This window comes from Lolium perenne, chromosome 6, assembly GCF_019359855.2.
Source record: "Lolium perenne isolate Kyuss_39 chromosome 6, Kyuss_2.0, whole genome shotgun sequence".
Lineage (NCBI taxonomy): Eukaryota > Viridiplantae > Streptophyta > Magnoliopsida > Poales > Poaceae > Lolium > Lolium perenne.
The window spans coordinates 264742308-264768946 of NC_067249.2; the positions used below are offsets into that span (position 1 = coordinate 264742308).

At 47.7% G+C, this 26639-nt stretch overlaps 1 protein-coding gene and 1 long non-coding RNA gene across 2 annotated transcripts; both read left to right on the forward strand.

Annotated features, from left to right (window-relative positions):
• The first annotated feature begins 700 nt into the window (after positions 1-700).
• Positions 701-8082, forward strand: LOC127305467 (E3 ubiquitin-protein ligase WAV3). The gene is made up of 2 exons (XM_051335884.2): positions 701-1524; positions 5674-8082. Exons 1-2 carry the CDS (start codon positions 1246-1248, stop codon positions 7636-7638), a joined length of 2244 nt encoding a protein of 747 aa, XP_051191844.1. The 5' UTR covers positions 701-1245; the 3' UTR covers positions 7639-8082.
• On the forward strand, positions 1543-5220 carry LOC127305468 (uncharacterized). Its single transcript, XR_007853968.2, has 2 exons — positions 1543-2967; positions 3536-5220. It is a non-coding gene; the product is annotated as an uncharacterized lncRNA (long non-coding RNA).
• Positions 8083-26639: the final 18557 nt, after the last annotated feature.

Here is a 26639-nt window from a genome sequence, read left to right on the forward strand (position 1 = left end):
CAAGTTTTTTAATACTCTTTGTTCATTGGATTGTGTGCGGGTGTGTGCATCTTAATTATGGTTATGCAGAGGCCGGATATAATGCTTCAACTTTTTAAGTAGTAATAAAATGCCTTATCGAATAAATTTCTTGCTCTGACTAAATGGTAGGTTCATTCAAGGGTAACATTCTTTCTTGATGTTGTCGAGCAACCGCCAAGCATAACTACTTTTCTTTACTTCGGAAGTTCGGATGGATCATGCTACTGGGCAGTGGCGCTGCTAGTAGACAAGGAAAAATCCACGGGAGGTGCCTCTACCTCTAGTGGTGGCAGTACACTAACAGCAACTCGGCATGCTACCGTAAATGCATGTGCCCATCAACGGCGACACCAGGAAACCCGTGACACCACCAGCGGCAATCGCACACCCAACATGGAACCGGCAACATCCAAACCCCAGAAAAAGATTAAGCGAAAATGCCGTCCATTTCTCTCTATCTTTGCATTGTCAGGACAATATAAAAACAAAAAAAGATAAATGGTCAGAACAAAATATCCAGAGAAAAAAAAACTGGCTGCTCTGTCCCTGGGCCTGCCAGAGAAAACGAGAGGCGGGTGGGCGTACTACTGTACTGGTACTGCATGCCGTGTCGCGCGCGTACAGCAGACAGGAACCGAGGAATTACATACATATACGGACCGCGCGCCGGCCTCGTCGTCTTCCTCCAGCCGCATCACTCGCCAGTGTGCGCCACCACCACCATCGGCCTCCAACCTGAGCCGAGCTCTCCGCTCACTCATCGCCATCATTTCCCCTCTTTCCAGCTTTTTTTCCCTACTTGCCTGCCCTGCCCTGTGGACTGTGCTCGCTCGCTTTGCTGCCTTTTCCTCCTCCCCTCTCTTTCTTAAAAGGCTGCTCCCTCCCTCCCTCTCCCTTCTTCCTCTCTCCTCTCTGCATCTGCCTTCTCTCTCTGCCTTGGCATGGCTGCCTGAGGTCAAATACCCATCCTTCCTCTTTCTTTCTCTCTCTTTCTTGCACAATCTTCTTTTAACCTCTCGTTCGAGTTTCCAAGGCTAGCTCAGCTCAGCTCACCTCCATTTGCCTCGGTCTTCTTCCCCAACTCCATGGCTTCCACGGCGACTGCTGCCACTGCCAGCGACCCGACGCAGCAAAACCGCCTCTGACCTCACCCACCCACCCAACTACAGTTACCAAGCTCCAACCTTCAGCTCAGCTCACTTCAACCAGTGCTTGGGCGGGAGGATGGAGAGCAGATGGAGGAAGGCCAAGATGTCGCTGGGCCTCAACCTCTGCGTCTACGTGCCGCGCACGCTCGACGACGACGGCGGCCCGCCGTCCACGGGCTCCTCCGCGGCCGCGCTCGTCTCGCCGGCGGCCTCCTCCTCGTGCGCCACCAGCGCCAACACCACCCCCACCGCGGACCCGGGCAGCGCCAGGGGCTCCGGCGCGCTCATGCCGACCACCCCGACGCCCACCTCCGCCGGCCTCCGCCTCTCCAAATCCGGCAGCAAGTCCTTCAAGGTACCCACCCTCCCCGGCACCATTCATTCGCGGAGCAACTCGCCAAGATCCATCCGTAGAATGACACTTTTTTTTCCTGATTTTATCTCTACTTTCCTGGCTACCTATAATAACCCCTCAAAAAAACCAATTAACCCGAGTTCAAAAAAAAAAAAAATCTTCGATTAACTACGGTGCTAAGTACTAGCAAGCAAGTTTCGATTCAGGGGGTTGTACACCTGTGACGCCGTTCTTTTGCTTCCAATGATGCAAGTAGCTTTCTTTCTTTCTTTCTCTCTCTCTCATCAGTCATCGCACAAACAAGCGCTGACACGCGCACACAGCTACACGCACAAAGGACGCAAAAGGGGACGCAGGAGATGGGGGCAATGGTGGAGGAGGAATATCATCATGGAAGTGGGGGAGTTTGTGTTTGTCTTTCTTTACCGATGCGATGGGTCCTCCTCCTGCTCTCTTGCCACAGCCATAGTCCACACATCTTTTTCTTCATCACTCGCCTTTTCCTGCTCCTAGATAGCCTCTCTCCATTTCACTTCACTTCTTTCCGTGGAGGCATAAAGAGGGGGCAGTGACATAGCCATGGCTAGCATCCTTTTCAGAACAGCTGCCTGGGTACTGTTCTCAGATCCCTTCTTGTATTCTTTCATATCTTGTTTCTTCAGAATAGGAGGGGAGGGTGTATGGAGTCCTCGGAGCCCACCACCGCCTCTCGCTTTGGGACGACCATAGGCCAGAATTGGAAAAGTAACTAGTTTTCAGATGGTGACAGCCTCAATTGTTAAATTAACAATTGTACTAGCATCTTACAATTGAAATGTATGCCATAGGCGTCACGGCGTGTAACGGCTAACGGCGCGCTAAACAGACCCTCTCCGGTGGTTTGGATCGAGTTGTGAATGTATGTCGGAGTTGCACCCTTGGATCTTCTGGTCGTATTGGGTGAGGTGGAGTAGTTGGTCCATGGAGAAATGTTCTAATCAAGGCATCCACATCACTCAACATGTTAAAAGATTACTCATTATCTAAACAAGATCACTACTACTCCGTACTTGCCTTTGTCAATTAGCTTGACCATTGCCTTCGCCTTGCCACATCATAGAGCCCACCACCACCCCGATTTAGGGCGACCAGAGGCCACAATTGTAAAAGGGACTAGTAGTATTAAGATGTGCTCAGCTGCGATTGTTAAATTGCAGCATCCTAGATAATGGAATTTATGAGGGAGCTCATCAGAGGCATGTACCGGTGTGCGAAACAGACCTGTTGTTGTGGTTTGGCTCGAGTTTTGAAGTACATGTGGGAGATCAGACCTTTCCCCCTTTGATTTTCTGGTCATATAGGCGAGGTGTAGAGGTTAGTCCGCGGAGAATTGTTGAAATTAATTAATCTACATCATTCCAAATGTTAAACCGCAGCATCTTACTAATGTTCACAACTTCACAGGTGTGTGTTTTTTTTTCGATATGGGAGCGATGCCCCGGCCTCTGCATCAATCGATGCACACAGCCATTTATTTAAAATAGTACTGTAAACAAGAGAGTTTATTACACATGAAAGTGTGCCATTGAAGCAACACTACCAACCAGCTAAAGATGAAAAGTACAAAAACTAGCCATCTCGAATCCTACTAATATGACGCCATCCGAGCTTTGGAAATAACAGTCCTGCGTGACCTTGAGTAGACGGCTGCATCCAGTATCCATAATACCCCGCTGGTCCTCCGGAAGCATATACACCCATAGCTGTATCCATTGCGCCGCACGAAGAATAACCTGCAAAAAATTTGTTCCCTTATGTCTGTTAAAAATAATATCATTTCGGCTAGTCCAAATTGACCAACATATTGCCGAAATACCAATCCGGATATGAGCCTTATCCTCTTTTTTAACACCATTTAACCAATTACCAAACATATTTGTTACATTAGCCGGTGGTGGAATGTTATAAGCAAAATATATCATCCGCCAAACAATTTTTGCAAAAGGGCAATGAAGAAACAAATGATTCACAGGTGTGTGTAATCTTCTTTCTTTTTCGAATGCCTCCCACGGTGCTAAGCGGATACAGGATGAGGGGTAGTTTTGGGTTTTGAAACATTTTATGGAGGTCAGGCCTTTGATCCTCTGGTCTTAGTGGGTGTGGTGTCTTGGTTAGACAGCGATGAATTATTCCAATTAAGGGACATACATCACTCCAAATGTTAAATATTACTACTTGCCTGTGTAAATTAGCTTGACCATGGGCTTCGCCTTGCCACATGAGCTGCCCAGGACTGCCTTGCTGTATGACGCTCGAAGGACCGCAATGGGAAGGGAACAAGTATTAGATCATGGCCAATTGCAACTTGTTAAATTGCAACGGTTCTTAGTAGACACATGGACACGGTTAGTTCTGGGTTTTTGAAATGTTTTCTGGAAGGTCAGCTCTTTAAGCTTCTGTTCGTGCAAGGCTAGTGTCTTAGTTAGTCAGCGATGAATAATTCAAATTAAGACACCTACATCACTCAAAATATTAAAGATTACTTGCCTTCATATATTAGCTTGACCAGGGGCTTCACCTTGTCACATTACTAGCTATTCCGTGAACAAATCTGAAAAGTCTAAAACTGCGGCTTGACTGAAGTTCGGTTTGTTGTTTTTGGCGAAATTCTGAAACCATGCCATTTGGCGAAGATTTTTAGACCGCGGTTGAAAATACTACTCAATATATTTCATCAGGTATAAAGCAATCCATGACTTGTTCGTACAAAACTATCTATGCAAAATTAAATGGTTGGGACCTTTGAAAAAATGGTCTATATCTTCATTTTAAAAAATAAAGTCACTGACATCACTAAAAATATTAAAAATTACTACTTGTGTTTGTAAATTAGCTTGACCATGGGCTTCGCCTTGCATCAGCAGCCTGCCACTGTCCCGATTAGGCCAGAACTTGTAAAGAAATATATGGTATTTTAAATAATTCCTATTTGCAGGGGTTGACATTGGAGCATCGTAATTATGTTTGCCGCTTCGTTGGCGTGTAATGGTGTGCTGAACATTTGCATGGCCGCGGTTAGCATGGAGATTTAAAATGCATGCGGGAAGTCAGCCCCTTGATCTTCTGGTTGTGCGTAGTTAGGTTTATTGGTTAGTCAGAGATGAATTATTCAAGTTAAGGCACTTACATCACTCCAAAATGTAAAACATTACTACTTTTTTTCAAAATGGGGATGCCCCGGACTCTGCATCAATAGATGCACACAGCCGTTTATTTAAAAAGTACAAAAATATTTAGAGTTTACAAATCATGGATCCAATAGGGTCGATGAAAAAATCAAACATCAAAAAAGCCAAGTAATGCTATGCCTACTACTTAGCTTTGTAAATTAGCTTGACCGTGGGCATTGCATTGCCATATGACATGAGAGCACACCAGCATCTTGCTTTAGGGCAGTCATACGTCATCATTGGAAAGTAATTAGTATCAGATCATGCCCATTTGTAATTGTTCAATTGCAGCATCCCTAGTTATTTTAAGGCACCAGCGGCTTGTAACTGTTCCAAGCAGGCACATGGACAGGGTGGGTTTTGGGTTTTGAAATGTTTTTTTGGAGGAAATCTTTGATCTTCTGGTCTTACAGGATGAGGTTGGTTACTCAGCAATGAATTATTCAAATTAAGGGACCTACATCAGTCAAAAATCAAAATGCTAGAGGTTACTTCCAGTTGTAAATTATATTTACCATGCACTTCGCTTGCCACATGACTATCCATATCTTGAACAAGTTTGTTCTTCTCAACTGAAAGTCTGAAAGTGCGGCGCCTGAGCAAGGTTTGATTTAATATTCTGATGGAAGCCTGACACTGTCAAACAGGGTCATTTGACAAAAGCTTTTAGAGAGTGGCTCACAACAATAATATATTTCTTTAGGTGTTAAGCTATCCATGAATTTTTCATCCCAGCAGAACTATATATGAAAAAATAAATGGTGTGGGCGTCTGAAAAATCGATAGGTCATGGATAATAGATGTTTATTTGTTCTTCTATACTTGTGCTGGCATCATCACCTGATACTACTATATATAACGAAAAATGCCTTCTCAGTTTCATATTTTGACCACCTTCTAATGTCTTTATCTTAATCCTTTTTATATTCTCTTCTTGCAGAAAACATGTGCAATATGCCTGACCATAATGAAACCTGGTCAGGGCCATGCTTTATTCACAGCAGAGTGCTCACATACCTTTCACTTCCATTGTATAGCTGCAAATGTTAAGCACGGAAGCAACAATTGCCCAGTTTGCCGCACCGAATGGAAGGAGCTTCCATTTCGTGGCCCAATGGTTGCTGAAATCCCACAAGGGAGTGCAAGGATTAATCTTGTTAATGGGAACCAAAATAGCGGCCAAATGACGCTATTGCGGCCACTCCCTCGTGCCCGTTCTTCTGGTCGCCTTCATCATGTGACTTGTTTGTTGCCTGACACTGACCGAAGTATTTTCAACGATGACGAACCCTTGGACTTGAGTGAAGCAGCTGAGGACCGTCAGCAGGGATGTTCGAGAACAGTGGAGATAGAGACATATCCAGAGTTCACTGAAATACCAGAAAGTACTTCAGAAAGGAACTTCACCGTTTTAATTCATCTAAAGGCACCCCTTGCTCAGAATCTTCTCAAACCTGGCAATCTTGGAGGTGACAATGGCCCAAACATGGGTCGAGCCCCAGTTGATCTTATCACAGTGCTTGATGTCAGTGGCAGCATGGCTGGTACCAAACTTGCACTGCTGAAGAGGGCCATGGGCTTTGTCATTCAAAACCTTGGCTCCTCAGACCGGCTTTCTGTCATCGCCTTCTCATCGTCTGCACGCAGGCTCTTCCCTCTCCGTCGGATGACTGAATCTGGTCGTCAGAAAAGCTTGCAAGCAGTCAATTCTCTGACTTCAAATGGAGGTACTAATATTGCTGAGGGTCTGAGGAAGGGATCCAAAGTGATCGAAGAACGGCAGGCCAAGAATCCAGTCTGCAGCATCATCCTTTTATCAGACGGGCAAGACACATATACAGTCTCACCAACTACAGGTGCACACAAAGTATTTGCAGGCTCACCAACTGCCGGTGCACAGAAAGCATCACCAACTGCCAGTTCGCAGAAAGCAGCGGCGGAGTATTGTGCGCTTTTGCCATCTACTAATGGTAGTCAGCAGGTACCAGTTCATGTATTCGGGTTCGGCGCTGACCATGATGCAGCTTCGCTCCATTCAATCTCACAAACCTCAGGTGGGACCTTTTCATTCATCGAGACAGAGGCTACCATCCAGGATGCATTTGCCCAATGCATCGGTGGACTTTTGAGTGTCGTAGCCCAGGATTTGCGTGTAAAGGTGGAGAGCCTCCACCCTGATGTGCACTTTGGCTCCATCAGATCAGGAAGCTACTCCAGCAGAGTTGCAGATGATAAGAGGAATGGGTCCATTGATGTTGGTGACCTGTATGCTGAGGAGGAGAGGGATTTTCTTATGTCTGTGAACGTTCCCCAAGGCTGTGGCGACGAGACGATACTTCTCAAAGTCGGCTGCATCTACAAAGACCCACTGATGAAGGAGACCATCAACATGGCTGAGGTGCAAGTGAAGATCTCCAGACCGGCATTTGTGTCGGTGCAAACCGTGTCGATCCAGGTGGACCGCCAGAAGAACCGTCTCCATGCAGCAGAGGTGATGGCTGCAGCAAGGTTCTCTGCCGAGCGGGGTGACCTGACACACGCCGTCTCGTTGCTCGAGGACTGCCGGAGGATGATCATGACATCAGCGTCGGGGCAGTCTGGTGACCGTCTCTGCCAGTCGTTGGACGCCGAGCTGAAGGAGATGCAGGAGAGGATGGCGAACCGGCAGAGGTACGAGGCATCCGGCCGGGCTTATGTTCTCTCTGGTCTGAGCTCGCACTCGTGGCAGCGCGCGACCGCCCGTGGCGACTCCACGGACAGCGAGAGCCTGGTCCAGTCTTACCAGACTCAGTCCATGGTTGACATGGTGTTGCTTTCCCAGACGCTGACCCGCTCGTCGACCCCGCGGCAAACTCCGCAGATGAGACACGCCAAGTCGTTCCCGGCACGCCCGCAGCCTAGGTAGGTATAAAAACCTGTGTTCCTGCTGTGTCGCCGGCGATGCCAGTAAGGATTCTAGCTAAAATTTAGATTCTATGGAGGCAGTAGTGGTGTCAGTTTGATTCTTGGTTTTTGTGGAGGGGAGGGGATGGGATTGGGGGTGGTACAAATGGTGTGGTATAAGGAGATGTAAATTTATTTTGGGGGTTGGTAGTGGTGGCGGGGTAAATGGTGAGAGTGCTGAGGTAATTCTGTATTGTAGTTGTGGGTTAGAGAGGGGGAGGACTGGTATAAGTGTGGGGAAATGGGGTATGGAGAAGAGGGTGTTGTGTTGTGTTGGTTAATTGGTATGGTATACTCCACTTAGTATTGTACTGCTAGCTCCTGTGTGGTGGTTGGTGATGTACATAAGGAGAAGGGTATACATTTGTGAACTGAACTGATGGATACCTGATCTTTGCAAGGTTAATTTGCCTCTGTCTCTGAACAAGGTTTTAATTTGCAAGATCTGAATCCTGTTCTCCGTGCTGGTCATTCTCTTCAGAAATTTTGTCGGTCTATTTCTCATGCATGAGCTGAATGAATGCTGGAAGCAGTGCTTGGAACTTCGGAACGGTTGCTATGTGGTTGTAGCTGGTGACTGATTTCACCCTTTCCATTAGTGGCTTAACAAAACACAATGTTCTTACAAAAGCAAATAAGAGGATGAACGGAGCACCAATGGAACATTACACAGATTTGGTGTGTTCTTTTGAGTTCCCACAGAAATATCAAGTGGTGGTAAAAGATAGGATTTGTTTACAACTATCTATTGTCGCTTGCGCAGATTTACCACGTAGCAAACACACACAGCGCACGGCCATTTACAGTTAGTTATTTGGTCACAACTGATGATTTGTGGTGCACTTGTATCCGAGGAAAGTTTCAGAATCAAGGTGGGTTGGGCCGGTACCCATTTGCTCACGTGCTAAGGTAATGAGCCTCAGACCAGTCTCTTTCATGCATCCTGCTCCGTGGGCATCGGTAGTTACAGAGAGGGGGCATGAGCACGTGGAGAAACAAGAGGATCCTCCACTAGAAGCAGAAGGCCTTGCATGGTTAGCTGCAGACGGAATGGGATGACTAAGACAAGTCTGAAGCACAGCTGTAGGCATGCTGTGGTAGAAGAGGAAAGAATAAACCACCAGGATAGCAATATTGTTCTCTATCCTTTCCCGTCAATTTTCCACAATGCCTCCTGTTCCTATATAGCACACATGGTAATACACTATGGTTGTTGGCTAAAGATTCTACTTCTACCGTTTTAGCTTCCCGTTTCTCAGACCACATGTCTGCCAGACTACTACCTCTTCACAACACCATTTCCTCTTCTGGTTGCTTGCTATCAGTGGGTTCTTTCCACTCCGCTGTTATATATGTCTAGATGAAGCTATGTAGCACACAGCCAAGATTGAAACTTGTGGTGGTATAAGAAGACATAAAAGCTGCATACATTGATGAAGGGGTAGCTAGAGTACTCGTAGGTGTCACTAGTGGAAAACGGGGCAATAGGCCCGGTCCATTTGGGCCTTTAGACCCGGTTCCCGAACCGGGACCAACTAGGACCCTTTAGTCCCGGTTCAAAGATAAACCGGGCCTAAAGGCCTCGACACGTGGTGCGGCCAGGGAGCTCGCGGTGGAAGGGCTTTGGTCCCGGTTCGTGGTACGAACCGGGCCTATGTTTCTCTGCCGCGGCAGAGAATTGCTATTTCTCTGCCGCGGCACAGATTTAGGCTGTACCAGCGTTTCTGCCGCGCAGAAGTTTCAAATGCAATGCATATATATATCATTCAAGAAACCACAAAAAATCGTCATGAATATATATAGACATCGTCAACAGTACACGACATAGTCAACACAGTACACGTAATGCATGCATATTTACAATACAACATCTCCTGAACAAATATCCTCCGCCGTCACGATCTTCTGATAGTGCTCTCCACCTGGGGTAAGGACCTCAGTAATAAAGAATCCCGCGATTTCCTCTTGAATTGCTTTTATTTGATCCGCTGTTATGAGAGTGTCCCGCAGGCGTGTCATCTATATTTAAAAAAGGAGATCAATATATGAATGGAACTCAATACAATAGATGGTACTAATTAAGATTAATTGTGAAAATTTGTTATCGTACACGAGTGTGGTGTATTTGGGCATCCCCACCCTTGGGACAGGACATGTCACGCATGAAGGTGCAGACGTAGTATCCACATAAGTTATTCCCTTGTTCCTGCCTCATACACTTTACGAAAAAATAGTTCGATCAAACTAATAATCAAGCATCGTATTGAAAGTAAATATCATATATAAAGTTTCACGGACATAGCTATATATATAGTACTACTTACAGGGTAATCTCTAAATGTAAGCTCCGGTTTCCATTCACCCGGAACAGTATTGATGAACCGTTTCCAAGCCCTGCCCGATAAAAAATAATGAGTAAATGAGTAATTGATTAGTTGATGATATCTTCGAATTAGAGCAGATGAAGATGCCAATACGAAATTGATTGAAACTACCTCTGGAGGATGGCAGCCATGTCCGCCCATTCCGCATATTCTTTACGTTTCGAGTCCATGACGTTTACGACTCCAAGGTGAAGATCAATGATTAGGAGAATAAAGTGGAAATTGCACAAGCATAGCTTAATGATTACGAGAATAAAGTGGAAGGTGCACAAGCATAATGTATGTTATATATAACACTCACTTAAAGTTGTAGGGAAAGAATATATCCTCTTTGTCTGCTTGCTTCTCTAAAAACATTACGATGTTGTCCTCTGTGTCCTTGGGGTACCGTCGAACCGTAACTTCATGAACTGTGTTTGGGTCTATGAACCCCAGCGGTAGGAGCTTGCCTCTTTTGTATTCCAGCTTCTTCATTCTGCATAATTAAATGTATAGCGTACACAAAGAATATAATGAGGATAATTGTTAGTGCAAATGAATGAGCTACAAACTTAATTACACAAATAAATCACTTACAGGCAGTAGCAACTGATGACAGCTTTGTCGAGGGCGTCTTGATTGAATAACTGAAACAGTTCTTCTAACTCAAGGTTTATCTCGTCTTCCCCCCGGAAGTAATGCTCATCTCTAAGATACACCGTGATGTAGCTTTCACATCTTCGACAAAGCTTTCGGGTACCGGTCATGCAACCTTCGCATCTGAGTCCCTAGACGCGCGAGCTCGCCAGGTTTGACGAGATCAGATCCGTATCTATACTTGTTTACCACTTGAGCCGTTGGATAGTAATCTTCGTACTCAACCGATGCTCCCGAGCTCTAGCCGCCCGTTCGATCATCGATGCCGTCTCTGGATCATGATATGGCTCCACGATGAAGTGGGTGCGGCACAGAATGTCCCGCTGTCCAAGCCGGGCGACTTTTTTGCTTCTTTGCTCGCTCTAGAGGACTGTCCAAGAGAGCGGTCATAATCGACTCTCGGCTCAGGTCTCTTCATTCTCGTCTCGGCAAAGTGCTTCACCGTCTGCGGTGGAATAAACATCTTCTTCGGCGCAAGAAACGCCTTTTGCTCTTCACCGCTCATGTGGTAACAACTGCGGAGTCTGTGCCCTCACTGGAGTTGATGATCTCTTCGGAGCTGTAGGAGGTGCCGCGGACCGCTTCCTCTTTTGCTTAGGTGGAAGCGGCGGAGTCTCCTGACGAGGAGGAGGAGGCGGCGGAGTATTTTCACGCGGAGGAGACTGGTCATGGATAGGGGAATCATCATCGCGCGAGAGGAGAATCATCACGCGGAGGAGACCGCACAGTGGCGGAGGAGGCGGAGGTGGCCCGCTTGTTGGCTTCTCACCCGGAAACACAATGTTCTCCTTCCGCCATTGCACGGTGGTTCTACGGGCTTCTCCCAGTTCTTTGATTTCCCCATCTTCACCCGGGGTGCTCAAGCACCAACCCCTCATACTCTCTCAACACTTCATCCACCATCACAACAAAGAAAGTCGTCTTGGACCGGACGGCAATGGTAAGACCTTGTAGGTAAGAGGATGCCGACCGCCGCCTTGAAGGATAGGTTGAAAACTTTAACATGCAGCTCACAAGGACGGCTCTCGGTGAGATCATCCACGGGGGTAGCGAGGAGGCTCGACCACCGGGTCATCATCATCATCATTATCCACCTGCCGAGAGGAAGCCACGCTGCTTTTCCGGTGTGGTTGAGATTGCGGCGGGCGAGGGCATTGAGCGGTGCAGATCTACAGCCCTGCCCCCGAGCCATCCGAGATGTAAGTACTTGGGTTACCATGGTTAATTGGGCTTGCATGGTGCTCATACCCTCCTCTAAGTTAGCCAAAGCGGTCTGTTTCCCTTGCCTTCCTCCTCTCATGGCTTTTATCGTAAATCTCTTCCTTTCCGCAGGAAAGCCATACTTCCACGGAACGAAGCCTGCTGTGCCTCGTGTTCGTCCGCCGTGTTCTTTGTTCCCAAGGGCGCGTGTCAGCTCATCGTTCTCTCTTTCGGGCTGGAACAACCCCGCCTCCATGTCCCTATGTGCTTTTTCCAGGGCATCAATGGGAACCTTCAGATGAGCTTTCTTATAGATGCACTTCCCTGTTTCTGGATCCAACGTTCCCCCAATCCCGTAGAACCACTCCTTGCACCGTTCGATCCAACCGTGTGTCCCTAATCTGATCCCTTTACGGTCGGTTCCGCCTCACCGCCTGCCACTTAGGACGGTTAGCCCTGTATCCACCTGGACCCAGAATTTGGTGATATAGCTTCAACGCAGCATTTGCCTTATTTATTTCCGACCTTCTCAAAAATTCTTTTGACTCCGTGCTGTACTTCACGAATTCGTCCCAGTGATTTTTTACCTTCTCACTGTCCGGAGTCTTCTTTAACTTGATAAGGCGGCGCAATCTTTTCTTGTGGCTCTTGAATAGTTCGGCCATCTTCTTCTTGCCAAACTCGCGGAGGGCCTGCTCCATCCTGGCCTTTTCAGCGTCACCCCCCTCTTCGGGTACTATGTTGAAATGTGACATGAGCTTGTTCATAATGCTGTTTTTGGCTACATCATCGATATAAAGACCTTGAGCTTCTTCCTCTGCAGACAACACTAGTCCCTTCGGCTTGTGCCATTCTCGAACGGTGATCGGGACGTGGTCCCTAACAAGCACTCCGCATTGAGCTATAAATGACTTTGCACCTTTCTCTGGAGCAATCGGTTTACCATCCTTCTCGATGTGGGTGATGTCGTGCCTAACACCGTCATCCAACTTTTTGGCCGGGCCTCGCTTCCTCGACTTTACAGAAGAAGTGCTCGATCCGGAGGGCTAAAAAAGAAATAGTTCATAGTCAGTACAATTTCATTAGTTAATGCATCTAGTCGATCAACAGCGGCTTAATTAATTTATATACCTCGGTGATAACTACAGTTCGGGAGCCATTATGATGATCTTGTTCCTCACCGGCGCCACTAGGATCTTCTTCCTCAATATCCTCCGCTCCCTCACCGGAGTCATTCAAATAAGTTGCGGTGACATCGTCACCGCCATCATCTGGAATAACGTCGTCGTCGCGATCATCCAGAGTACCGTTTGCTATGAGTTCCTCCATGAAATTTTCTTGAATTTCATCTCTGTCCATGCTTTCTACAACGACCTGCAAGCTATACATAGGAACCATCATATGATCAAATTAAGGATAATGCAGAAAACTGAAAATGGAGTTACATATGTGTAGTTCTTAACTAAGGATCGATAAGATACTGCCGAAAGCAGATACTGCAGGTACCTGCATACATAGATCGGGTTCATGTTTATTTAACCCTAATACCTATCAATCACTACTACAACCACTCAACCGCGCAGACCGGGTCCTAGAGGGCGCCGACCGGGTCCCGAGCCGCGGCGGGTGTGCCCCCAAAGCCACGGAACAACAACGGGAGCATAGCTAACATGAGATCCCCGCATAACGCTCCATCCGGTCCTATACATGTGGTCTAACGCGTACATGTAACGGCGAACGTGTTGGTCCTCCGCTTCAATGCGCTGAGCTACCTCCTCCGGCGGGGCCGGCTCCCTCTGAAACGACCGTGGCCCATAAGACCTCCACCAAAGAATATCCGGGTCGACAACGGGACCCGGATTCCGCACCAAGGTGCGCGACCCGGAAGCTAAGACCTCCCAGTGCCACCCGGCGGAGCCGGTCCCGGACCTCCCCCATCTGCTCCATCTCCTCTAGAAGAGTCAGACCACGGCGCGGCGGCTGTCGCGGCATCGTAGCTACGAAAACAAATCATATATATATGTACCAACGTTAACATAAATTAAAAAATAACTTCACTATATGTTAGTCGGCGCCGGCACTACCATTTGGGGGGCGCCGGCACTACATACTCTATTCTGGGGGCGCCGGCAGGGGCGCCGGCACTACCGCGTAAGAGGGCACCGGCACAACATCTTCTATTTGGGGGCGCCGGCAAGAGCGTCAGCACACCACGTAAGGGGGCGCCGGCACAACATCCTCTATTTGGGGGGCGCCGGCACTACCGCGTAAGGGGGCGCCGGCGTACATCCTCTATTTGGGGGGCGCCGGCACTACCGCGTAAGGGGGCGCCGGCGTACATCTCTATTTGGGGCGCCGCACTACCGCGTAAGGGGCACCGCGCGGCGTACATCTCTAGGGGGCGCCGCGTACATCTCTATTTGGGGTGCCGGCGTTTTTGCGCGCTAACTATTTTACACTAACACACTAACTATTGTTTTAACTAAAGTTCTAACTATTTTTCACTAACACACTAACTAAATATTTTACTAACTAATTTTACTAATTAATTTTCTAACTATATTGTTTTAACTAATTTTTCTAACTTAACAAACTAATCTAATTTTTCTAACTAATTAACAAACTAAACTAATTTTTCTAACTTAACAAACTAATCTAATTTTTCTAACTAATTAACAAACTAATCTAAAAAAAAGACTAAAAAAGAAAGAAAAAAAAGGCCGGGTGGCCGGCCGGGGCTCTCACCTTGATTGCTTGCCGGCGGAGAGGAGGCGCGCGGCGGTGGAGGAGAGAGGAGGCGGCGGCGGGCGTGGAGGAAGCGGCGCCGGCGGTGGAGGAGTGGCGGCGGAGAGCGGAGTGGCGGCCGGCGGCGGTCGAGGGCCCGCGGCCGCACGCGCGCGGGAGAGAAGAGGCGCGGGGCGGGCGGCGTGTGACGTGCGCGGCGGTGGCGGTGACGCGGCGGCGGCGGGCGGTGGCGCGGCAGCGCGGCAGCGCGGTGGACGGCGGCGGCTACGGCGCGCGCGGCGATTGGGCGGCCTGGCGGCGTGCGCTCGTTCGTCTCCGCGGGATTGATCTCCGCGGAGACGAAGGAGTTGCGATTATAGTGCCCCCCTTTGGACCCGGTGCGTGTTACAAACCGGGTCCAAAGACCCCCCTTTGGACCCGGTTTGTAATACAAACCGGGACAAAAGGCCAATTTTTGTTGCGTTTTTTCTTGCGCACAAGAAAGGCCTTTAGTCCCGGTTTGTATTACAAACCGGGTCCAAAGGCCACTTTTTTTAAAAAATTTCATTCCCGCCTTATTTCAAATGAAAAAAAGCCACCGCACTGCCACACGTGTCCACCGCCGCCACCGCCGTGTAGTGGCCACTGTCGCCACCGCCACCGACTCCCCACCACCGTCAACGCCATGTACGTCCAACCCCCGTGTACTGCCCACCACCGCCACCGCCATGTACTGGCCACCCCCGCCACCGCCACACGTGTCCCTCCCCCGTGCAACGTGTCGACGCCTCTTCCACTTGCCTCGCCCCGCCGTCACCGCCATGTACGGGCCACCGCCGTGTACTGCCCACCACCGCCACCGCCATGTACTGGCCACCACCGCCACCGCCACACGTGTCCCTTCCCCGTGCCACGTGTCGCCGCCGCTTCCACGTGCCTTGCCCCGCCGTCACCGCCATGTACGGGCCACCGCCGTGTACTGCCCACCACCGCCACCGCCATGTACTGGCCACCACCGCCACCGCCACACGTGTCCCTTCCCCGTGCCACGTGTCGCCGCCGCTTCCACGTGCCTCGCCCGCCGTCACCGCCATGTATGGGCCACCGCCGTGTACGCCCACCACCGCCACCGCGTGTATCGCCACCGTCGGCACCGCCGTGTACTGCCCACCACCGCCACCGCCACCGCACGGCCACCGCCGTCACCTCCAGGGACGGGCCACCGCCGTGTACTGCCCACCACCGCCACCGCCACACGTGTCCCGTCCCCGTGCCACGTGTCGCCGCCGCTTCCACGTGCCTCGCCCCGCCGCCACCGCCGTGCGACGTGTAGATCCCGCTTCCACGTGCCACGGCCCGCCGCTTCCCCGCGCCACCTGTCGCCGCCGCTTCCACGTGCCACGCCCCGCCGCTTCCCCGCGCCACCTGTCGCCAAACTTGCCGCGTCGCTGTGCTATAAAGCGCCGCGTGCGCGCGGAACCACACGTCGCCGTCGCCTCCGTTCATTCGTCGCCGGGATGCCGCCGCGCTGTCGCGGCTCGTCCGGTTTCCGTGGCGTCCGAGCGCGGCCGAACGGTAGGTTCTACGCCGAGATGCGTGCCGGTGGCTTCCGGCTGACCCTCGGCACGTACAACACCCGGAGCTGGCGGCGCGCGCTTACGACGCGGCCGCATGGCGATTTCGGCGGCCACGGTGCGACATGAACTTCCCAGACGTCGAATCGCTAGAGGAGGCGGAGTTCCTCGCGCCGACGCCGTGCCTCGTCGACGACGAGGACCGTCGCCGCCACCGCCAGGTGCAGCGCCGGATCGCAATCGCCGAGCACGACTAGGAGTTGATGCGCCGGTGGAGGCGCAGCTTCCCCAACGACGTCGACAACACCGCCGCGTTCTTCGCCGACCTCCGGGCACAACGCAGGTCCAACAGCGCCATCGTCGGGCCGTCGCCGTGTTCGAGCTCGATAACCCGAATACAACTTGGGCCGACAACGACCCTCGGTGGGACGACATTTGGACCGAGACAACCTCCGACGACGAGTAGATCGACTAGACTAGTTGTTTATCTATTTTATTGTATTTTCAATAAAGTCGTTGTGGCGTACGCCGATGATGAGAAAAGTTTCCCGCCGTATTACATGTGGAATTAAAGTACGTAACTCAACTGAAAATTAATTAAGATACATGGCCAGATAGTACTCGTGCCTAGCCCTATAGTACTCGTGCCTAGCTCAACTGAAAATTAATTAAGATACATGGCCAGATTCGACTGTTCGAGTCATTCGGTCATACTCGTGCCTAGCCCTATAGTACTCGCCACCGTAGTCGTCGTAGTCGCCATCATCATCGTCGGCGGCATCGGGGTCGCGGTAGTCAAACCTCGGCGGGAGAGCACGCGTGGGCTGGGACCGAGGGTAGCGCAGGCGGGGGCCACGGTGGGCCATGACGCCTGGAGAGTTCGGTCGCGCCACCACGCCCGACGGCCGGCCTCGTTGAAGTTCGAAGGAGGCGGGCCGCCGTCCTCGTGCTCGGCGAGCGCCCTCTCACGCCGATTGATGAAGAAGCTCTCCCAAGTCGGGCTGTAGTCGGGATGCCACCGGGGATTCCTCCGCTGCTGCGGCGTGAGCTCGAAGTAGTAGTGGTTCGTGATGGCCATCTCGCGCGCCACACCTAGAGGGACGGGAGGGACCGGTACCCCTCCGACGCTCGGCAACCAGCCGGTAGGGACGCGGTAGCCCGGCGGGCAGGGGTAGTTCGACGCGCAAAGCGCCTCCGCCTCCCGGAGGGTTAGAGATACGATGGAAGCCATGTGACCTGGTGATGAGGTTTGCAGATATGAGTCTAGATGTGATATGTAAATGGAGGCCAAGCCAACATATATATAGTGAAAAAATGGCGGGAGGACGGAGGCGGGAAGCAAGGAAAGCGCGGGAAGAAAAATAGGCGGGAACGCGGTGGCGCCAAAAACTGTCGGTGGGATAAGGACGTGTGGGTAACCTTTAGTCCCGGCTGGTGGGTACAACCGGGACTAAAGATCCTTTTTTGTGTCATCTAACAAAGCGTCGGTGGGATAAGGACGTGTGGGTAACCTTTAGTCCCGGCTGGTGGGTACAACCGGGACTAAAGATGTCGGCAGGATAAGAACGCATGGGTGGACGCACTGCTCGATGAGATAAAGCATGTAGCGCACGACGCCGCGCCCTGTCGAAGGAACAAGACAAAGTAGAAGAGGTGCCGTGCCTATAAAAGGAGCATCGATACGCCTTGCCAAGCCCCGAACGACTACATCTCATCTAACAGTGTTGGGGAAAGGGTTGGGAAATCTCCCGTGGCGCATCTCCACTTTTAATATCTTACATACGGTTACATGATTACACAAAAATAAATGGGAAATTGATTGCCATGTTGAGATACTCATTTGTGCCATGAACATTCTTCAATTAACTTGATGATGGAGCATCTTCATCATTTAATTAATCTTCTTCGGCCGTAACCATGGATCATCTTCATCATTTAACTTGATGCTTGGATCAATGTTCACTACGAAGGGTGGAATTTCATCAAACTGATTATAATCTTCGACATGTCTGTCTTGTCCTCCACTCCCACGATGTTTCTTTTTCCGTAAAGAACTATGTGGCGCTTTGGCTCATCGTTTGATGTATTTGTTTCCTTATGTTTCCTTTTTCTTGGTTTGGTAGACATATCCTTCACATAGAAAACCTGGGCCACATCCTTGGCTAGGACGAATGGTTCGTCTCTATACCCAAGATTGTTGAGATCCACTGTTGTCATTCCATACAACTTGTCTACCTGAACCCCGCCTCCTGTTTTGTTGACCCATTTGCACCTAAACAAAGGGACCTTAAAAGAAGGTCCATAGTCAAGTTCCCATATATCCTCTATGTAACCATAATATGTGTCATTTGGGCCTTCATTCATTATTGCATCAAACCGGACACCACTGTTTTGGTTGGTGCTCTTTTTATCTTGGGCGATCGTGTAAAATGTATTCCCATTTATCTCGTACCCTTGGAAAGTCACTACGAGTCGAAGATGGTGTATCCACCAGCAAGTACAACCGATCTTCAATATGTTTGTTATTCAGAGATGTTTTTGCAACCAACCGCCGAAAGTCGACATGTGTTCACGTCTAATCCAATCGTTCGATCGCCCCGGGTTACGGGAGCGTAGAAAGTTCTTGTGGTCACCGATATACGGAGCCACCAAGGTGGAACTTTGTAGGACTGTGTAGTGTGCTTGAGTCAAAGAAATCCCGTCCCTACATATCATTGATTTCCTTCCTAGCGTGCCTTTTCCACTTAGTCTCCCTTCATGCCGCGATTCAGGAACACTAATCGGCTTAAGGTCAGGAATAAAGTCAACACAGAATTCAATGACCTCCTCTGTTCCATAGCCCTTGGAGATGCTTCCTTCTGGCCTAGCACGGTTATGAACATATTTCTTCAAGACTCCCATGAACCTCTCGAAGGGGAACATATTGTGTAGAAACACAGACCGAGAATGGAAATCTCATCGACCAGGTGAACGAGGAGATGTGTCATAATATTGAAGAAGGATGGTGGGAACACCAGCTCAAAACTAACGAGACATTGGACCACATCATTACGCAACCTCGGTAGAATTTCTGGATTTATTACCTTCGAGAAATTGCATTGAGGAATGCACATAGCTTCACAATGGGCAATCGAACATTTTCCGGTAGAAGCCCCCTCAATGCAATCGGAAGCAATCGTGTCATTATCACGTGACAGTCATGAGACTTCAAGTTCTGGAATGTTTTCTTCTCCATATTTATTATTCCCTTTATATTGGAGGAGAAGCCAGACGGGACCTTGATACTGCTAAGACATTCAAAAAATATTTCCTTCTCTGCTTTTGTAAGAGCGTAGCTGGATAAATGACGTCCTTTAACTCTCTCATGCAGCTTTTTGGGGTCTTTCCAACGTTGTCGGTCCTCCCGTGCTTCTCGGTGTATCTTTTGTCTTCCCGTACACACCCGTAAAGCCTAGCAGGTTCACGCAAAGATTCTTCGTCACGTGCATCACATCGATTGAAGAGCGGACCTCTAAGACTTCCCAATAGGGTAGATCCCAAAATATAGATTTCTTCTTCCACATGGGCGCGTGTCCGGCATCGTCATTCGGAACGGACCGTCCGCCAGGACCCTTTCCAAATATTACATCTAGATCCTTGACCATACCAAATATATCAACACCATCACGATGGGGAGGCTTCCTCCGGTGATCAGCCTCACCGTTGTAATGCTTGCCTTTCTTTCTTACGGGATGGGTAAGCCTAAGAAATCGACGATGCCCCTGTACACGACCTTCGACCTTTTTCCAAATAATCACCTTCGAGCTCATGTAAACAAGGTGTGTGCATGCATTGTATCCCTTGTTTGACTGTCCGAAATGTTACCAAGAGCAGGCCAGTCATTGATGGTTACGAAAAGCATCGCTCTTAGGTCAAATTCCTCCCGCTTGTGCTCGTCCCACACACGTACACCGCTAGGGACCACACTCGTAGAAGTTCTTCGACTAATGGCTTCGGTACACATCAATGTCGTTCCCGGGTTGCTTCGGGCCTTGTATGAGCACCGACATCATAATGAACTTCCGCTTCATGCACAACCAAGGAGGAAGGTTATATATACAAAGAGTCACGAGGCCGGGTGCTATGGCTGCAGCTCTGCTCTCCAAAAGGATTCATGCCATCTGTACCGAGACCAAACCGTAAGTTCCTTGCATCCGTGCAAAGTTTGGGAACTCTCTATCGATTTTTCTCCATTGGGAGCCATCAGCAGGTGCCTCAACATCACGTCTTTCTTACGGTCTTCTTTGTGCCATCGCAACAACCTAGCATGCTCTTTATTTCTGAACAAGCGTTTCAGCCGTGGTATTATAGGAGCATACTACATAACCTTGGCAGAACCCTCTTCTGGGCGCTCGCCCTCAACATCACCAGGGTCATCTCGTACGATCTTATACCGCAATGCAAAGTGCACACCGGACATGCATCCAAATTCTCGTACTCATCGCGGTAGAGGATGCGGTCATTAATGCATGCATGTATCTTTTGCACATCTAATCCTAGAGGGCAGACAATCTTCTTCGCTTCGTACGTGCGACGGGCAATTCGTTACCCCTTGGAAGCTTCCTCTTAATTATTGTCAAGAACTTTCCAAATCCTGAGTCGGTGACACCGTTCTCGCCTTCCATTGCAACAATTCCACAGTGTCTTTGCCTAGCTTTTTATGGCCATCTTCGCAAGTTGGGTATAACAATTTGTTGTGATCTTCTATCATCTTGTCGAAGGCCAACCTTTCCTTTTCAGTTTCACATTCTCTCCTTGCATCAGCAATGGCCCGGCCAAGATCATCATCGAGGCTCATCTCGGTGCCTCTTGATCTTCTACTTCATTATCTTCATTGCCTTCTGCAGTATCATCGTATTCGTGGAAATTGGGATAACCGTCATCATCCTCTTCCTCTTCGTCATTGTCTTCCATCATAACCCCTCTTTCTCCGTGCTTGGTCCAACAATAGTAACTGGGCATGAAACCGGATCGCAGAAGGTGGCTGTGAATGAGACTCGAGTGAGCGTAATTTACGGTATTCTTGCAGTCCACACATGGACAATACATGAAGCCACCATGTTTGTTTGCCTCCGCCACGGCCATAAAATTATCCAGGCCCGCAGTTGAACTCGTCAAACCGTCGGTCAATGTACATCCATTGCCGATTCATCTGCATGATATAATTAAGCTGATCAAAACCATTACAGAACATCACGATGTATATATACACATGCATTTTATCAATTGCAGATGAAAAGGATAAAGTTGTTAACCTCGATGAAGAAGAAAAAAGCAAGTTAAGTGTGGCTTGATTTGTGTAAACTCAAGTGGCAAATCCTCTTAAGCATTTCATCGAACACCTCTTGTGCATGTGAAGAAGAGAGGAAAGCAATACACCCCTCTTGTGAAGATAGTGAAAAAATGGCTAAGTGTGGCTCACATTTGGGCAGGGGCAAGGTTATATAGCCAGAGGGGGGCCTTTTGACCCGGTTTTTCATAAAAAACGGGAAAAAAGGGTTCCCCACCAAAGAAACGGCCTGCCGCGCCCTGCGGTGGACCCTTTAGTCCCGGTTTGTATGACAAACCGGGTCCAAAGGCCGCTACAGGACAGGCGCCAGCGGGTGGGGTCGTCCTGGGCAGAAACGAACCGGGTCCAATGGGGGCATTGGACCCGGTTTGGTTCAGCAGTGGGACATTTGCTTGGGACCAAAGGCCTCTTCTCCACTAGTGTGTGCAATGAAATGTCCATGAGTCTATTCCTTTTTCGTCTTTGAAACTGTTCGAGCACTACCACATTTGTCAACCCGAGTAGACCATGTGCAAAGTAGCACTCTATGATCATCAACAAATATGCACTTGTTAGGTGTAATCGGTATGATACTCATTTTATGTGGTGGTTGGTGATGTATTATACTCCCTCCATTTTTATCTGCTTCGTGTCTTAGGTTTAGTCACAAATAGAAATACAAATGGAAAAAAATTTGAAGTCAAACTCTACAAAATTTAAGCAACAATATAAGGAAAAAAAAACATATCCATAATACAAAATAAATATAATATGAAGATATACTTTGTGATCATTCTAATACAATAGAATTTATTATAAATGTTAATATTTTTCATAAATATTTGATTGAATTTGCAAAGATTAACATTGACCAAACCTAGAATGTGAAGTCATCAATAATTGTAACGGAGGGAGTATATAGAGAAATGATATACGTTTGTGAACTTAACTCTTCTGATTCTTTGTTGCAAGGCAAGTAGTCCACCTCTGTCTCTGAATATGTGGTTAATTTTGCAAGCTCTGGTCTCTTTGTTGTCCTTTCATGTTCGGACGTTTCCCAATTTGTTTCTAATGTGCTGATTAATGTAGAAAGCATTTTTAGATGCACTGATAGGTGGCGCCTAATTTAACATGCAGGTATCATATTTGGGTATGGAGAGGTACGATGATATATACATAATACCTAAACAAGGTTTTAATTTGCATGCTCTGAATCCTGTTCTCAGTGCTTGTCATTTTCTTATGAAATTTTGTCGATCTATTTCTCATGAGCTGAATGAACACTGGAAGCAGTGCTTGGAACTTAGGATCCGTTGATATGTGGTGGTGGCTGGTGACTGATTTCACATGGTGTGTCATTTGGAGACATGTGACATTCGGGATAGACCCTTTCCATTAATTGCTTAACAGAAACACAATGTTCTTGCAACAACAATTAAGAGGATAAGGGTAGCAATGTGATAGCGAGGTAAAGCACCAATGGGATATACCTACTGCGAGTGTTCATAGACATGCTGATGGAACATTACATAGATATGATGTGTTCCTTAGTGCTTACCTAGAACTATCAAGCGGTAGGAAAAGATACGATTTATTCAATAGAAACCTATTGTTGTCCTGCACTGATTTTCCACGTAGCAAACGCACATAGTTCACGACCATTTACAACCAGTTACTTGTTTAATATAGATTATCTGTGGTGCACACAATATGCATATGCTTACGCACTCACTTGATTAGCCTAAGACCACTCTCTTTCATGTATCCTCCTCAATGGGAACATGTAGCTCCTCGACGGAAAACAGAAGGCATTGCAAGGTGCAAGGTCAGATGCAGAAGGAATGAGATTACTACAACAAGTCCAAAGAAGAAATGAAGGTGTGCTGTGGTAGAAGAGGAAAAGAGGCAGCATCAAGAGAGCAATATCGATTTCTACCTTTTCCCGTCAATTTTTCACACGGCCTTCTATTCCTATGTAAGACACACCATAAAACACCATGGTTCTTGGTTAAGGATTCAACCTCTACCGTTTTAGCTTCTTGTTTCGCAGACCACATGTCTGCTAGACTACTACTTCAAAACACCATCTTCTCTTCTGGTTGCTTGCTATCAGTGGGTTGTTACCACTTCGCTGTTATATATAGTTAGATGAAGCTATGTAGCAAGCAGAGAAGATTGAAACTTCTGGTGGTATAGAAAGACTATAAAAGCTGCATTCATTGATGAAGGGGTAGCTAGAGTACTCGTAGGTGCGCAATGAAATGTTCATGGATGTATTTCCTTTCCGCCTTCAAAATAGTTCGAGCACTACCGCATTTCTCAACCCGAGTAGAGCATGTGCAAAGTAGCACTCTATGATCATCATCAACAAATATGCACTTATTAGGTGTAATCGGTATGATATTCCTTTTATGTGGTGGTTGGTGATTTATGCACCCTTTGTTTTTTATTTTTCATAAATAATTGATCGAATTCACAAAGATTGACTTTGACCAAACCCAGAATGTGAAGTAATTGTAACCGACGGAGTATATAGAGAAATGCTATACGTTTGTGAACTTCACTTAATGGAACTCTTCTTGTTCTTTGTTGCCCTCTGTCTATCTCTGAACGTGGTTAATTTTACAAGCTCTGTATCCGGGTCTCTTTGTTGGCCTTTCATGTTCGGATCTTCCCCAATTTGTTTTCTCATGTGCTGATTAATGTTGAAAGCATTTGTAGATGCGCTGATAGGTGGTGCCTAATTCAACATGCAAGTACTATCATATTTGGGTATGGAGAGATACGATGGAACATTCCATACACATACATACCTGAGCGAGGAATCGGTTGGGTGCAGTGCTGACGATTGTTCATGGGGCGACTCGATCTGGACGGTTACACGCATGGGTGTCGTCCGGCGAGGCGGCGGTTTTTGTGCACCGGAGCCATGCATCGGCGGAGGTTGCGATCATCGACCGTGACCACCGCGCGGAGCCGCCGACCAGCGGAAAGCAGAGAGAATAACGGCGACTCCAAACGGCTGCGATGGCCGGCCGTGGCGTGCCCTGACTCTGAGGGATGTCGTGCAAACAAAACCAAACAAGTGGGCCTATATGTTATTTGGGCTCTAACGAGCCCATGGATGACAGTATGGCTTGGCTGAATGCGGTCAAAGAGGATGGAGCGATACTCGTTTCTGTTGCTGACGGGAATGCATCAACGGCAATTGGACAATTGGTAGCGATTGTCCTAGTATCATCTGGTATTCGTCTTGGTTTCCTGCTTTCGTACGTACCTGTATCTGTATTTCCGTTTGCTAGTGCTAGTGGAACACCGAACTCCCTCTTATGCCAAAAAGAAGTAAGTTCATACTGTAAGAGGGCGTTTTTGCACCCATATCATCTACTCCCGATTTTCAAAATAAGTCTTAAAGAAATTTTGAAACGTTTTTTTTTTAGAAAAACTGTCATGCGGACACCTCGACATTCTGTATGCTCGCAAAATTGTTTCACGAAAAACTGATATTTTCTGTGTCATGTGTAAAAAAGATAAATTTTCTATGCTAAAAGATGCTATTCAAAGAACATTTCTTTTATGCTTTTCATGCCGAACACCAAAATTATTGGTTTTCTGTCAAACTTAGCTGAGTATATAGAATGTCGGCATATACGCGAATTTTTTGTCATATTATTTTTGACAGCTTAAAATGTTCCCATCAAGGATCCCTTTATTTCTCCTAGTGGTCATACCCTCTACTCGGAACCGGTACAGAGGGAGAGAGTTATGTTAGTCTCATTGAGTGAGTTGTGAGCATATAATTGAAGGCCTTGCATGGTTGACTGCAAAAGGAATGGAATTGCCACAACAAGAGAATCATAACTACTCCATCCACAAATAAGTGGACGCGCGCGGTTTCCAAGAGAGCTTAAACTTTTTGTAAAAAAAAAATTCATTTCTTCAATCAATCTGCTCATTAATTAAAAAGATGCTTTGATATAGGTGCTAATAAATGTCGTGCATGCTAGTAACCAATAAAACAACATTGAGATACCAAAACGATTAATGGGTGCTGAAATCAAGGCATGCACTAGGGATCTAAACGTAAAAAATATACCAAAAAGTCTAGGTGTACACTTATTTGTGGATTTTTTAGAAGGCTAGATGTGCACTTATTTGTGGACGGAGGGAGTAGGTCACCAATTTCCCACAATGCCTCCTATTCTTTTGTAAGACACACCACAATACTATAGTTCTTAGTTACGTGTTCCTCTTCCGCCATTTTAGCTTCTCCTTTCTTAGACACATCAGCTATTTATTCACTAGATAGACTAGACATCAAGTTTCTTCCCCCGTTGCTTGTTATGGTAGTCACCACTTCACTATTATATATAGTGTGATGAAGGTATGTAGTACGTAGCGAAAATTTATTGAAAATAGTGGAGTACACGGAGTGAAGACCGAAATGTGGGGTGTTATGAAAAGTACAGAAAAGATTCACTCATTGCTGAGTAAGTGGCTAAAGTATCATGCATATAGGCGTGCAATAAACGGCATGTGGATGCTTTTCTTTTGGGAAATCTCTTTGAAATATTTGAAGTACTTTTGTATTTGTCAACACGAGTACAGTATGTGCAAAGTAGCATCCTACCATTATCAACATATTTGTATCAGTTCAGTTGTATACGATGTATGGCATGGTTTACTATACATGCTAGCTGCTTTATTTGGTGGTTGGTTAGTGGTGATCTACGTAAAGATAAGGGTATACATTTGTAAACTGAACCGAATCGACTCCTTTTTTTTTGTTGCACTGTCTGCAAACATGGTTAATTTGCAAGTTCTTTACGTACCTTGGTCTATTTGTTGGCTTGCTTTGTCAATTTGTTTCTCTTGTGCTGCTAGACGTTGAGAGCATGTTTAAATGTGGTGACTGGTCGTGCTTCATTTAACATGCATATAGCACATTTGGACAGTTGGATGCAGGCGATTGTTCATCAGTGACCCGATCTGGAACGGTGTTCCACCCATATGGGTGTGGGCGGGCGGCGGGCAACATTGTTCTCGGTGTCGGTGCGGTGATTTTGGGCAGAGAATCCATGCAACAACATGGGTGGTGAGCGCTGCGATCCTCGGTTGTCACCATGGTGCCGGTGAG